The sequence below is a fragment of the Anoplophora glabripennis genome, unplaced genomic scaffold (genome assembly GCF_000390285.2).
Source record: "Anoplophora glabripennis isolate ALB-LARVAE unplaced genomic scaffold, Agla_2.0 scaffold582, whole genome shotgun sequence".
NCBI lineage: Eukaryota > Metazoa > Arthropoda > Insecta > Coleoptera > Cerambycidae > Anoplophora > Anoplophora glabripennis.
Window position 1 is genome coordinate 48,177 of NW_019417075.1, and position 15,384 is coordinate 63,560.

The window sequence follows — 15,384 nt, forward strand, 5'->3', positions numbered from 1 at the left end:
ATAACTTGTGGATTTTCTTCGCTCCACACGTGAGAGCTTTACAATTAAAAACACCTCTATGGGTAAAAACAGCTTCATTTGTAAAGGCAATTCTCCCGAGAAAAGTGTGATTCTTGTTATGTAACTGGAGAAATTGTTCGCAAAATATTAATCTCAGCGGGTGGTCTGGTTCAAGCAAATTTTGTACAGGGTGAAAATGGCAACATTGTAACTGCTGCGTGTGGAGTATAGTTGAAACAATTTTGTGGCCAACTCCTGTGTCTGCTGACAAACGGCGAATACTAATTTAGGGATTTTCTTCTACTCTTTCTAGAATTTGTTCCTCGTACCCTTCTTTGAACGTACCTTCCATTTCGTGAATTAGACCGAAAGTTTCCAGTGTATCTTAATCTGGTGAATAAAGAAGGAAACAATGTATGAGAAGGCTATCTGCGATTCGGATAAAGTTCTTCATATGTTCTCTTAGCAGCGCGTACACTAAAATGTTCCTGTACATATACCACTATCTTGTATCTCATTTCATAAGTCATAAATTCATTGTGACAAGGTATTTTCAGAAACAAACTTATGCAAAATACGAACTTGACAGTGACGTTTCGAAATTGTCATGTTATGGATACGTAGTTATTTCCAAAAAATATGGGGTATGTGTTAATAAATATTTCTCTACCTATTTTTAATAGTTACGTGCAAAAATCTAAAGGTTCACAAAACTTACGGAAGAATATTCACAAAGGGTGGCAGTAAAATGAACACCCCGTATAATTTAACCTAATAGGAATATAATCACTGCATACTTCATTAACTGGGTTCTGAGTTAAGGAGAAAACAAGAAATAAAAAAGAAACAGCCTGTAACATTTTCTTTGCGACATTTTTTGTTTATATTTGGTTAAATCGACAACATTTGGGTTCTAGCTTATACCTTTGAAGTATGTAACATCCTGTATAATATGGCACTTAGAACAGACTAAATTTAAATTAAAGCTAAATGAAACTGGGGCAGTTTCAGTTAGCTGGGTGAAGCATTTTAAGTACCTTTTTCACCAGTGAGTTGCTTTTCCGGTAAACGAAGCGTTGCAGCTTGTAAAATGACTGGTTCACTGCGACCTTTAGAGTTATAAGAAAACAGCGCTGCTTGATATTGTTCACCTGCATCCAGATCTGTCACAGAAAATCTTGCCACCGGCGACGTAAGATTAATTTTCAACTCTTGACTTTGGCTTTCCCTTATCTGAAATAAATTTATACATTATATAATGTTAATGTCATGTTATGAGAATATGTATAATAACTTTATTGCTTAAGGACCCCGCACATTTTATATGGAAAACGGTCTTCCGGTGAAATTTGCTAAAAATTTGGGAAATTGTTCGTTTTGTACCCCTGATCAAAAGTGTCAATGGGGTCGAAGCTCAAAATGCCCATCTTTAGGCTCTACGGCAATTTTTAGTGGCCAAAAACGGCAAAAATTCATTCAGCGTGTCTTCTTTTTCGCTTTATTTACATTCTTTCTCTAGAAATCCGCTTCAGTTATGAACTGCGAACTCTTGGAAAATCTTTGGCAACTCTTTGGCAACTCTTGGGAATTCTTTGAAAAAATTCATGAGAGTTTCGAGTTCATTGAAGGTTATTAAAACCACAAAATAATATTAAGACGGTGTGTATTAAATCTTGTATAATTGTGCATTTAAAAACCCTCTCACAAATACATACACACACATATAATTAGACATGGACATATTCCTACATAAAATACTCACACGCATACAATTTAATGAAAACTTAAGAGACTGTACAAGCATTAAACATAATATTTTAAAAAATTTTGAGCTTCGACCCCATTGACACTTTTGATCAGGGGTACAAAACGAACAATTTCCCAAATTTTTAGCAAATTTCACCGGAAGACCGTTTTCCATATAAAATGTGCGGGGTCCTTTCATGGCTTAAATCTATTATTTCGCTATTTTGTAATTTCTTGCTTCTAGGACGTCACTCTTCACCGATATCGTAATATCTGCTATATGGACGGACTTTTTTTTAGAAAATTTAATTATCCTGTTATGTAGAGGTTGTTAATCGGTGATAACGAGTCAATTCTAATATATCTTAACAACAGCCACAGTTACCAGAAACTAAATTAACGTTAAAGTTAATAGGTAGTTCTTCTCCTTAGTCTGAGAAACAATTCACAAGTTTGTTAAGATGCCACCAGGCCGTAGAAACATAAATCATCATAACGCACCACAATATTGTCTTTACATACACCAAAACTCGAAACTGTTTGTTTCTTTTGCATTGAACTGCAAGTACAGTGTCAATATAAAGAAGTCTCTAAAACAACACGACATTGTAATAAAAATTAGTACCTATGTATCTGAAATGTTCGGTATAGAACTGTAAAACAATGTCAAATATGAGAAAACACTATGAGAAAGTCTTTTGTTTCCTGTGACATCGAAGACTCGCGTTGGACACCATTGTGTCCACTTGGGTAAATAAATTATTAGGTACTCAATAACCCTTTTATTTGGGGTAGATCTTTGGTTAGAAAATAATTACGCAGAACAATAGCACATTGCATTAAAAGTGCCGATTTGACAGTATACGTAAATCAAAGTATGTCAAAGTATATTGTTTATCAAATTAAAAAATATAATAAAACAAAGTCAGCGACTGGCGACTAAATTTTTCTTCTTTCTCTATGTAGATCTTTTTCATTCCCATATCGTGTAGCGCTACGGATTGTCGTTACAATGCTATAATTTGAATAATTGTTAATGTAAACAAACTATAACTTATTATCATTGGAGTAATTCATTTATTCGATAAAGGTTTTTTAAGTGTATTTCATTTTTAAGTCTGGCATAAGTGAGGCTAATTCTAAAACAAATGGATGATGTAAAAGTCTAGCAATGAAAGGGATATAAAATGTGATAAAATTATTTATAAAAGTTGTCTAGAGAAATGGCAAGCATCTAAGTATAAAATCTCTTGATGACTATTTGATAATTTACTACAATTTACTTCTGACAATTATTGATAACGTGTTGAATGTTGCTGTAATTCCAGAATTCTAATTTTAGTTCATCATTTGCATCGAGAGCTATTTATAATCTGGTTGCAAATCAAATATGCAAAACTGTTAAAAATTGAACTAACCACATTTCAAATCAGAAAAGTCAATAAAAAAACTTAACAAAGCTTGTGGCAGATCTAACAAAGATGTTTTAGTTGTTCTCTTGAAAATCATGTAACCACTCTGTTTAAAGATTATTTCTTGAAATATTTACAGAAGTTTACTCCTTATTAATTTATAAACAATATAAATTAAATTCAAGGCATTTTTAGAGTTTCAATACACTCAATGGTGACATTTAACCTGAAGGAGTGGTGTTAAATAATTTTTTTTGGTAAAGAAATCAACACTACCTACATGCCTAAAAACTAGTGAATCAGTGAGTAAGCTTGTTTCACAGCTGTACAAGGATAATTTACAAAATTTGACTTATTAACTACTTTGCCTCAATACCTATTCGAAGGTTAGCAAATAACTTGGTACAGCTCGCTTTCAACTAATGTCTTCTTGAATTGTAAAGATAAATAATTTAAATGAGTTTTAGCTGAGTTTACTTGTGTAAAATGGCATTAATTTATAACTCTTCCTATCTCAGTGTGATTGGAAGTACATGCCTGCATGTGGTGTTTAAGTATACGTTAAGGATTCCATACGAGACTCTAATTTGACAATGAAACTTCACAGTAAGTTTTTGTAAAAAATTTGTACTGGGTATAATTCAATTGCAAGAATACTTTAAGGCATGGATTCAAATTCAATACCTATGTCAGATCGTGCTAAATGTTGCAGATTTAATCCAGATGCTCGAATTGGTTGCGAGAGTCCATGTAACAAATGGTTTCACTACTCTTGTGTTAGGATGTCCGATTCGGACTTTAAAATTAATCAGAAATTCTAAAATCTTTTGTATACTTATATGTGATTCTTATCATCGGAAATGCCAAGGTTATCGGACCAACCTGTGTTAACAAATTCACTGACAGCGCCTCTAATATGAACGAAAGTATAACGGCTTTGAGCAGAAATCTTCACAAAAATACTCTTGTGAATTTTGTTAAAAATTAAAGTTAGATTTTTCATTAGAAAATGAATGACGCTCACTCATGTTATGGAAAACTTAATAGTATGTTTGAAAGAAAAACACAAGAATTAAAGAATATTATAAAGATCAATCGTTTTATTCTTATCACTTCAGTATTAAAGAACTTTAATTCTAAATACTGGAATTATCTATCATTAAACCCAAGGATATATCACAGACTGATATTTTAAGATCTATTTTACAAAAATAAATTCTGTGGAAAGAAGTCCTCATGTCACAGTAAGGAAAATATCAAATTCAAGTAACTAGCGAATGGTAAATGGTAATTACGAAATCGAGGAATTTGGATCTACAAACCCCTGATTAAGAATCTTACAGTTAAACACGAACTGTAAACTGTTCTTGTAACATTCCCACTTTTTACGAAACTAGTTTTATATGTCTTTAAGAGGTCTAAAAATACAGCCGGACCTAATGGCTTATCTGCTTTTCTTGTTAAACTTGTACATCAATAATCGCTATTGATAACTATTATGCTATTTATTTAACCTGTTACTAAAGATAGGTAAATTTCCTCATATGTAGAAAATAGGTCGAATCTGATCTATTTTCACTGAAAGAAATCCACCAAGTGAGAGACTTTGCTAAGATATTTTAGCTACAGTAGACTGAGATAATTTCTTTGCTACGGTTCGTTAGTAAAAATCCATTAACCGTAGCAAAATATATGCATTAAATAGGCAGGCGACAAGTGAGCTGCCTTCTTACTGGAAGAAAAACTGCTTTGCTGGAAGGAACTCACTTGCAGTAAGTAGACTGTACAGGAAATTTTCTTCGAATACCCGGGTTGGCACCCAGGATTAATACACTTTATCTGGTATTTACAATTTTCATATTAACTTGAAATACACCAATGATGAACATTTATATTAAACCAGTGAATTGTATAATATGGTTACAACGTTTATTAACGCTCCAGCGTTGCGCTATGAAAATAACATCACGCTGTTGTACTATCTAGCACTTTCCCGTGCACCTAACCCCCTACACTATAGGTCCCATAGCGAGCTCGCGTGATAGAAATTAAGTTGCCTAACTATAGGGGTTGTCTTTGCCGAACATACCGTCCCTCTTGAAAGCCTTCCTTTCAAAGAGATGATGAGGGAAAGCTTCGAATTGAGCACTAATCGAGAAAAAAGCACACCTTACCGATAGCACATTTCACCGTTGTCTGCTCCAGGATGGATGGCGATGATCCTACCTTTGGGCCATTTGAGGGGAGGAACGTTGTCCTCCTTGAGAAGCACTAGAGAACCCATCAGTGAGGGAATTTTTGCATCAAATTTCCACTTGGATCTCTGCTGGAGTTGATGAAGGTATTTATTATGCCACCTGCTCAAAAAGTGTTGGGACATCTGGCGGTTCATTTTGATTGTTCCATGTTGGGCTCTAAAACGGCGTTTACCGGTTCCCCAATAAGAAAATGCCCGTCAGTACCTATAGATCATTGGGATCATCGGAGATGGGACTTAATGGTCTGGAGTTCAAAGTAGCCTCAATGCTTGTTAAGAACGTGTAACATTCCTCATATGTTAGGGTGACATTATTTAATATGCGTCGCAAATGATGCTTGACAGATTTGACTGCGGCCTCCCACAATCCACCAAAATGTGGCGATCGAGAGGGAATGAAATGCCACTGAATTTTTTGATCGAGCAAGTAATTTTGAAAAGTGTCATTTTTTACCAGGCTGTTCACCTCTGACAACTCATTATTGGCACCTGTAATAGTATATTAAACAACAAGGTTTGAAAACGACTCTGCACACGAGCGAGACATACTGGTGGACCGAGCCGAAGGCGAGGTCCACAAGTCGAGCGAGTGTGCAAAGAGGTTTTCAAACGAGTTTTTTACGATACTTTTTATACGACTGCAAACAGAGACCACGAAAATCAAATTTTAATTTAAATCGTTTTTATTAAGAAAATTGCTAACGCATTAACAAAAGAAACTAATATTTAATCTTTATGGTAACATTTGAACATTCCTTCAAGGTTACGCTAGGAAAAGCAGTATTATTGTGCACCTTGTTTTCGGTAATAGAGAATATTTTTGGTGTCGCGTTTTTAGTGTAGTTTTTCAGCGTGCGGTCGTTGTTTTCTTATTGTATTCCAGTAGACGATCGTTGTTCTGGTTCTGTGGCAGCAGAAGGCACTGAAGACTATCTTTTTCGAAACTTTCAGTAGTTGTTCTAGGAGAGAACCAACGCACTTCAAGGTCACTCCAGGCTGCCACCGGGCTGCCGCCATCCGGAGCCGGCACCAGGTCTCCAGCAGCAGCTCCAAGGCCACGCTGAAGAAGTGTCAGTGGGTGTGGAGGTGGGGGATCTGGATTGCAGAAGAAGAAGCCCGGGTCCGTCATCGGCAATGACAAGGAGGTCGGCATCGAGGAGCGTGACGTCAGAGGCGGCACCAGGTGCGTACATGAGTAGAGGTGGGGGGCAGCGGGGTGCAGGCGTGTGGGGCGGCAGCGGGGTGCCGGCTCCGGATGGCGGCAGCGGGATGCCTGCATCATAGGGGGGAGCAGGCGGCCGAATACGGCCTACGATGCTGGAAGCCGGCAGCGGGCTGCGGGGGAGCGGCGGTGGCGACGGCCTCTTGGTATCAATCTTTTTGTTATAAGGTAGAAAATATAAGAAACGAGCGCGCGCGCGTCGGTTTAAGATATCAACAATGATGGTGTAACTTTCCTGGAATATGGCCACAGCTATGTATGACTAATACCAGATAAGATGCTAATATAAACAAAAGCGGACGCTTCAGATAAAAATTGACTGAAATTACTCATGACAAAAGTATTATTTAAAAAAATAAATTCCGTGTCGAATCAACACATATGAGTTGTTCTGTTTTAGCGTTTGCTTTGATACTCTCTTGGATGCATAAAAGTTTTATTTTTTTAATACACTAAACATATTTCTCCGGCCTCATATGGGAACGTGCCTATAAAGTAAACAAAATTTAATCATATAGTTATTATCACATAAAATAATATTACGCCGACAATCGAATATTTACGTATAAATATCAGTTGGGAAAGGTTAGTTTATCTATTATTAGAGTATGCATATACAGGGTGTTCACCGAAAGGCGTTTTAAATGGATTTTACATTTGAATTATTTGACAAAATTATAGCAGCTATTTTTTATTGTAGAAGTTGGCATGACTCACGTTCTTGGAAAACAATGATGACGTCATCACCATTTCCGGCACAGGTCTTGTTTTTATTACAGTTATGTAAACAAATGTATGATTTATTACCTTTTTCTTGGAATTTTGTCGGGCTTTTAAGCAGTTATATAAACAAAATTCAAAGGCGGTGTGCGCCATAATTTTTTCTCGGAAATTGATAAATAGATGTATTTCTAGGAAAATACGTGACCAAAGCGTCGTTTTTATCACCGTTATGGAAACAAATACATGATTTATTACCCTTTTCTTGGAATTTTGTCTGGCTTTTAAACAAGATTCAACCTGTAGCTGTGGTCCTAGCGTGGGAACTTGTAGATAAACGGGTGATGAAATATTTCATAATGTTGCATAATGTTGCGCAATGGCTTTATCTGTCCAGCGTTTCAGAGGCTTTTGATGCAAAACTGGATATAACCGGAAATAACCGGTTATAACCGGAAATAGCCGAACTCGTCGACTATAAAAGCCTGCGGACTCCTGAAAAGGTCTCATTTGCTTTCGAAATTTGTTCGAGTGCACGTGATTGTTTTGTTTGCTTTTCAAAGTCGTGTTAAACTTTTTTTATTGAAATACAAAATGTCAGTTGCCGAGACCGTGTGTGATGTCAGCTGTAAAATTATTAAACTGACCAAAAAATCGTTGACTCTGTTGAAGACCGATGACGAGATCAACAGACATATCAAAATTATAAATAAAAATATCGGCGTATTAAACGAGGCCATCAAAATTAAAATTCACAAAATTGATAAGAACGAGAATATATTCCGTTTGGAAAACAATTTGGCGGTGCTGAAATATTATCGTGAACAGCTAAAACAACTGAAAATTAAAAATAAAGTGTCCGGAGGTTCGGTAGTGCGTCCCAACAAGAAGAATTTGGTGTGGCAAGATGTGAAATCGTGCTTCAAGAGTCGTGTGCGGTCGGGAATCATCGTGAACGTTAGTCTCAAGGAACCTAAACAGTTTCTAAAAAAATCATTTCGTAGTTTTTCTATAAAAGCGAAAAATGCCTTAAAAGACTCGTTAATTAAAGTAAATTTAGTTTTTGAAGGAAATTTCGTAAAATTAAATGACGGGGAAGTAGATTTAAAATCATTCGGGACAAAAAACGAAATTATTGACCGCAGTACAAATATAAAACAGTGGTGGGAAGACAATGTTGTTCAACCTATACTACACAAACTCGAAAGCTTTGAACATCGTAATAGCGGCTGGACTTTGTTGGAAATTATCGGGTTGCGTGTAAATATAAATAATTATTCACCGATTACCGTGGGCTCGTCAACGTACGTCGAGATGCCCGAGTTTATTAAAAGAAAAAATTGTATTGTTAACGTAAAGAATAATGATGAATATTGTGTTTTATGGAGCATAGTCTCTGCTCTACATCCAGCTAAAGCACATATATATAGAATTTCGTCATATCCCGATTTTCGTGACATATTAAAATTTGACGACATAGAATTTCCTATAACTTTGAAACAAATTCCAAAATTAGAGCGTCTAAATAACTTGGCAATTAATGTGTACGGCATTGATAAGAAGGAAGTCCTACCGGTATGCTTGAGTAAAAACGATAGCAAACGAGTTATAAATTTACTAATGGTCCCGGCATATTCGGTTCAAGATAGCGACAACGATGACGATGAAACACCTGTTTATCACTTTGCGTGGATAAAAAACATGTCGCGTTTATTATCCAAACAAATATCTAAACATAACGGCCAACAACATATTTGCAATCGTTGTCTTAATCACTTCTCCGAGCAGCGTCTTTTAGATGATCACATAATATATTGCAATTATAAAACAAATACTTGCAAAGTAGAACTACCAGGTGAGCAAGAAAAATTTTTACAGTTTAAAAATTATCGTTTCAAAGAGAGGGTACCGTTCGCCGTTTATGCAGATTTTGAATGCATTTTGGAACCGTGTGACGAGAACAACGATCTAAATTTAAATACTCGAAATGTACAAAAACATACCGCGTTTAGTGTCGCCTATTATCTTAAATGTTCATATGATGATAGTCTCTCGCGTTTTAAATTGTATCGGGGTAGTGATTGCCAGGAGTGGTTCGTCCGGGAACTTGAACATATTGCCGACGAGGTGAATAACATCCTATCTCACCCGAAGCCCATGGAGCCTTTGACTGCCGCACAAAAATTCGAACATGATAACGCGAAATTTTGTCACATTTGCGAAAAACCGTTTACCAATTTCGATATCAAAATTATGGATCATTCACATCTAAATTCAGTCTACCGGGGGCCTTGTCATAATTCTTGTAACTTAAATTATACGGACAGTCACGTTATACCGGTCGTTTTTCATTGCTTGTCTTCTTATGACAGTCACTTAATCATACGTCACTTGGCTACGTCATTTGAGGGCAATATTTCACTTTTACTAATAAATAAGGAAAAATACATTTCCTTCACAAAAGACGGAAAGGATACCAGAATTAAATTGAGATTTCTAGATTCCGGTTTATGGCTGACAAAATCGAAAAGTTGGCCTCTTACCTCGATGACAGCCAAACAAGAATCACTAAATCTCATTGTAATTCGGAGGAGACTTTCCGTCTTTTGACCAGGAAAGGTGTTTTTCCTTACGATTATCTAAATTCGTGGGAAAAATTAAATGACACGACATTACCGACTAAAGACGATTTTTATAGTAAACTGACTGACGAAGCTATTTCAGACAGCGATTACGAGCACGCTACAAATGTCTGGAATACATTTAACATTCAAAATTTGGGGGAATATTCGGACTTGTACCTAAAAACTGACGTTCTACTTTTGGCAGATATTTTCGAAAATTTCTGTGAAAATTGTCTAAAAACTTACTTTCTTGAGCCTTTACATTATTATACCTCCCCCGGTCTGGCCTTTGATTCCATGCTCAAAATTACTAAACAGACATTAGAATTACTGACGGACATTGACAAAGTTTTGAAGGGGATCCGAGGTGGCGTAGTCCAAGTGTCGAACCGGTACTCAAAGGCTAACAACAAGTACATGGGTGAGGCATACAATCCGGACGAACCCGATAAGTACATCATGTACTATGATGTAAATAACTTATACGGCGCGGCGATGTCTCTTCCCCTTCCAACCGGGGGATTCGAGTGGGTACCCGTCGATCAATTCTACAACTTGAATATAACCGATTTAGCAGATGATGCTGAAATCGGTTATATTTTAGAAGTGGACATTGAGTACCCGCCCGAACTTCATGAACTCCACAAAGACTTACCCCTGTGCCCGGAACAAATGGTTCCCCCAGGAGGCAAACAATCAAAATTACTGACAACACTTTTTTCGAAAACCGGTTACGTTATCCATTACAGACAATTGAAACGGTGTATTGAGCGGGGATTAAAGATTACTAAAGTACACAAAATTCTTAAATTCAACCAATCGGCTTGGTTACAAAAATACATAAATTTAAATACGGATTTACGGAAACAGGCGACTAACGAATTTGAGAAAAATTTCTATAAATTAATGAATAATTCTGTCTTTGGTAAAACCATGGAAAATGTGCGAAAACATAAAGACGTTAAACTGGTCACACAATGGGAGGGTCGATATGGGGCAAAAAATTTGATCGCGAAACCAAATTTTCACAGTTTAACAATTTTCGATGAAGACATGGTTATAATAGAGATGAACAGACTCAAAATTAAGTTCAACAAGCCGATTTATGTTGGATTTAGTATTCTGGACCTTTCCAAAATTATACTTTACGATTTCCATTACGATTATATTAAACAAAATTTCGGCAATCAGGCTAAATTATTGTACACGGACACTGACAGTTTAATATACGAATTCACGGACATTGACATTTACGAGAGCATGAAGAGAGACATCCAGCTGTTTGATACATCAGACTACCCCGAAGATAATGCGTACGGTATGCCTCGCGTCAACAAAAAAGTACTAGGTCTTATGAAAGATGAAAGCTGTGGGAGAATAGTTACCGAGTATGCCGGGCTCAGAGCTAAAATGTACTCGTATAAAGTCGAGGGAAAACCCTCAAATATGCGTATCAAAGGACTTACTCGATCAGCCGTAAAACACATTACTTTCGAAGATTTCACGAATTGCCTATTTAATCAAAACACACTGGTTAAAGAGCAGAGACTTATACGTTCCAAACATCACGATTTATATACAATTAAACAAAATAAATTGGCTCTCAGTCCGTACGATGACAAGCGCATAATAAATTACGTCACCACAGACACGATCCCGTGGGGATATAATTTCCAACAAGCAGCGACTTGTTCGACCACTCCCATGGAGTTCTAAGTCGAAATAAATAGCGCGATATAGTAAACGTTGACATCATTTGTCTTTCTACCGTTGTTCGCGATGGCCGACTTAGACATTCAATTGCAATACGAACTTGTTAAAATTTCACAAAAGACTTACGAAGATTTCCTTCAAAAAGCCATTTTTGACGATAATTTTCAATTAATTGACAAAATTCTGGAAAAAATCGTGATTCCCGACCGTGTAATATATTGGCTAGCTTTGCGTGATAAATGTAACATCGGGTTGATGAAAAAAATCTTTGCCAAAAAACTTCAATACGATATATTTATCGAACAACTGCAAAATATTTTCCAAAAGGAATATATGTCTCATATTAGCCTCGATATTTTACGTCAAATTATAAAGAGTCATTATCCAATATTAAATTCATTTAATCGGTATTATTTGGAAAAATTATTGGTCAACGGTGATCCGTCATTGGTTGATCGACATAGTCAATGTTTCTCGGCAAAAAATATTTTTCTAAATTACAAAGAAATCGATTGGTCAATAGATAAGGCCGTTTGTGAGGCCGCCTACTTTACTCAATATAATTTTTTGGAAACTTTACACCGGGTAATTAAAGAAAATAATTTAATTTTTAAATTAAATGTAAAAACTAATGAAACACATAGGCAGCTGATGGTATGGCTCCAGGAGAACGTCTCCAAGGGTACCAATGGTCAAGGTGTTGGATGGTCATCTGGCCCAGACAGCAGCAAATGGCCATCAAAATTAGTTGGAGATTATTCTCAGACATTATATATGTTAAATAAATATTATTTGAAAATTTTTTTTTTGTTATTGTATTGTATATAGATATTGTTTTTTGTAAATATATTATATATTAAGGAAAAAATGTATTATTTAATTAATAAATTTATATATTTTTATATTTGTGTTTTATTTCACTTTAATTTTAAGTAATAATAATAAAAAACATTAATATTGTTTAAATATGAGTGTGACAAGGAAAAAATAAAAAGAGAAAAATATTCAATAAAAAAACATTAATAGTCTTTAAATATGAGTGACAATGAAAAAAATTAAAAATAAAAATATTTAAAAAAAAAAAACATTAATATTCTTTAAATATGTGTATGTGTGACAAGGAAAATAATAAAAAGAGAAAAATATTCAATAAAAAAACATTTATTTTGATAAAAAATAGTAATATAATAACATAATAATAATAATAATAATAATAAATAATAATTAAATTTAAAATATATAAAATATATTAGTATTGCCCCGCTGTGGTGGTGGTTTCCAAGCATCCGTGGGCTTCTAATAGCCTACGGTACAGCTCCTTGTCTGTAACAATGAGAGAGCAATTTTTAGATATAATTTTTTAAATATTGAACAAACATATCTTTTAATATTTTTCGAAATGGGATTAGTTTTGGAGGTACATCTTTCTCCTCCTTCTCCTCTTTATTTGTCTTTAGTATATCCCATACATATGGTGGGACGGTGCACATTTTGTATGTGCATAATTCTCCCTTTAATAATTCACTAATTGTTATAACTTTGTGCTCACTCATTGCTGCTACTGCTACTACTAATACACTGAATTGGATTTATGCTATAAGACGCGCGTTTAGCGTCTCACTCCTCTCTCTCCCGCCACTACTTCTTTCTCCCCACCCCACCCCACTCACTATTCGAGAAATGAAACACACAGAGTTCAGCAATATTTTTCCACTTTATTTAAAATAAATAAATACAATCATCAAGCTTATTCCTATTAACAATATACCATTTATATATAGCATATACATTCTGCCTAGTGCAGCGTAAATTATTAATTTTATGTCTATTACAATGAAATTTTAAGCTAGATAACATTAAATCTTTTATTCTACTACAGCCATACGGCTCCAAGTCAATAATAATATTATTAGGTAAATGAGGCTCCAGCCATCTCTTTTTCTCCATTCCTTTCACGAGGACAGGCTGATCCTCGTCTAACACACTATCGGATATGAAATCTCCGAGTCCACTGTACGGTAAATTATCCCACGATGACGACCATCTAAGACCGTGTACGTGATTCACAGTCCAGTCGATTTGGATTTTTACACTCTCCCTGAGATGTTTATAGGGAATCTTGGGCTTGACTATTCTATTCACACAGGATTTGTCGTTAATGTTAAAAATGGAAATTTCCTTGCACGTGAAAGCCAATTCTTTTTTGTATTGAAATCCCTGCAAGTCGATTATGTACATAGCTGCTGATGCTAATAAGTGCGAACTATGCTCGTCAGAGGGTTATAGTACACGATCCTATCGTGAATTATAAGACAATAGGCTGCGGTCTCCTTCGGGATATTGTCATTAGTACCGAATTCCAGTCTAATGTCCACAGTTCCCGACTTTAGAACCTCATTCTGACAGGAACAATCGACGACTACCAGAGGAGCCATATACTTGTACGTATATGTAGTTAGAAAAGGCTCGCTATCCTTCTGATAGTATGAATGTTGAAATTGAGCATACATGTCATACAGGATGGCATAACAATTCTTTGAAAAATCCACATTCAAGTTATCGTACGGGTACGAATCGGAATTTAGAAAAACCTTGAAATTGGTCAAATTGCAATGATCAAACTGGCTCATGGCCTTATCAATCTTATTCTTACGGGCCACTTGGAAGCCGAAAATTATGAATCGAGGCTTCTCCAGCTGTGAAGAAGTTTTTATGCTCCAAGTATGTGTCCGGGTCTCGGTAAGCAAGGGGTACTCGTGCAGTTCCCAGCTACGGAAAGGCACAGCCAATTCTACGTTTCTGTCGATATATTTCAACAATTTCAAACGTTCCGCATCAGCCACCGATACGTGTGGCACCTTCCATGAAACACTCTGTAGTTGTACACGGAGACCCTCATCGTCGCCAGCAACGCCCACGATGGCGTTCGTATCAGTGGAGCCGCGAATAAGTACCAGCTCCTGTCTCAAATTGACGATAATTTTCTGGAAATCTTCCCCGAATCCCATGCATATCCTCAGAGGGATGCATACGTCGAAATTGCCCTCGGCATCGGTGAAATGGTCGCTGATAATCCAGCCGGCATTTTCCAACTTTAGGCTTTCATTTTGACTGATTGACACGTAGTTCTTCATGATGGTCGTGAGGCCGGGGTTTCGCGATCTATCCACAGGTATACCATTCAACTCGTATCGGATTTCGTCGAACAGCAGCAAAATGCCCATCCTGTCGAACTTTGCCGTCGCCGAAACCGTGCCATCAGCTTTGCACAGTCTACCTCTGATATACAGGAGACTATAATATGGAGCCGTATACGTATCCTGCTGCTGAATCGGGATGCGGATTTCATCGTTGTTGTTCAAGTTCGTCGCCGAATACGGACCGTGGGAACGCTTCTCGAAATTTACTATGGCGTTATCGAAGAGCGGCTTCTCCAACACGTTTAGAATATTAGAATTCATTGTGAGGTGGGCAGTAGCACTTTGTAGCCCAGAGAGTACAAAATCTTCTTGTTTTGCGATGTGAACCCTTTAAACGTCACAGGTAGACTAATTGATTTCGCTCCAGGTGAGGCTTTTAAAGGTTTTCGGCTGTGACCGACGACAGCGAGCCCAAAGCCACTCCGGATTCTAAGCCCCATTCCTCTTCAGGTGCAGTCTTAACGTGATGACTTCTCCACGGAAATTGATC

At 36.4% G+C, this 15,384-nt stretch overlaps 2 protein-coding genes across 2 annotated transcripts; one reads left to right on the forward strand and one right to left on the reverse strand.

Moving 5' to 3' along the window:
• The first annotated feature begins 10,372 nt into the window (after positions 1-10,372).
• On the forward strand, positions 10,373-12,479 carry LOC111692140. The gene is made up of 2 exons (XM_023455901.1): positions 10,373-12,279; positions 12,339-12,479. The coding sequence occupies exon 1, from the start codon at positions 10,399-10,401 to the stop codon at positions 11,695-11,697; it is 1,299 nt and encodes a 432-aa protein (XP_023311669.1). The 5' UTR covers positions 10,373-10,398; the 3' UTR covers positions 11,698-12,279; positions 12,339-12,479.
• A 1,464-nt stretch (positions 12,480-13,943) lies between these two features.
• On the reverse strand, positions 13,944-15,155 carry LOC111692139. Its single transcript, XM_023455900.1, has one exon. The coding sequence runs from the start codon at positions 15,153-15,155 to the stop codon at positions 13,944-13,946; it is 1,212 nt and encodes a 403-aa protein (XP_023311668.1).
• Between the last annotated feature and the right edge of the window lie 229 nt (positions 15,156-15,384).

What these genes read in the sequence shown, in the direction of transcription:
- LOC111692140 (XM_023455901.1), top strand. Translation starts at nt 10,399, where the DNA reads ATGGGTGAGGCATACAATCCGGACGAACCCGATAAGTACATCATGTAC.
- LOC111692139 (XM_023455900.1), bottom strand. Translation starts at nt 15,155, where the DNA reads ATGAATTCTAATATTCTAAACGTGTTGGAGAAGCCGCTCTTCGATAAC.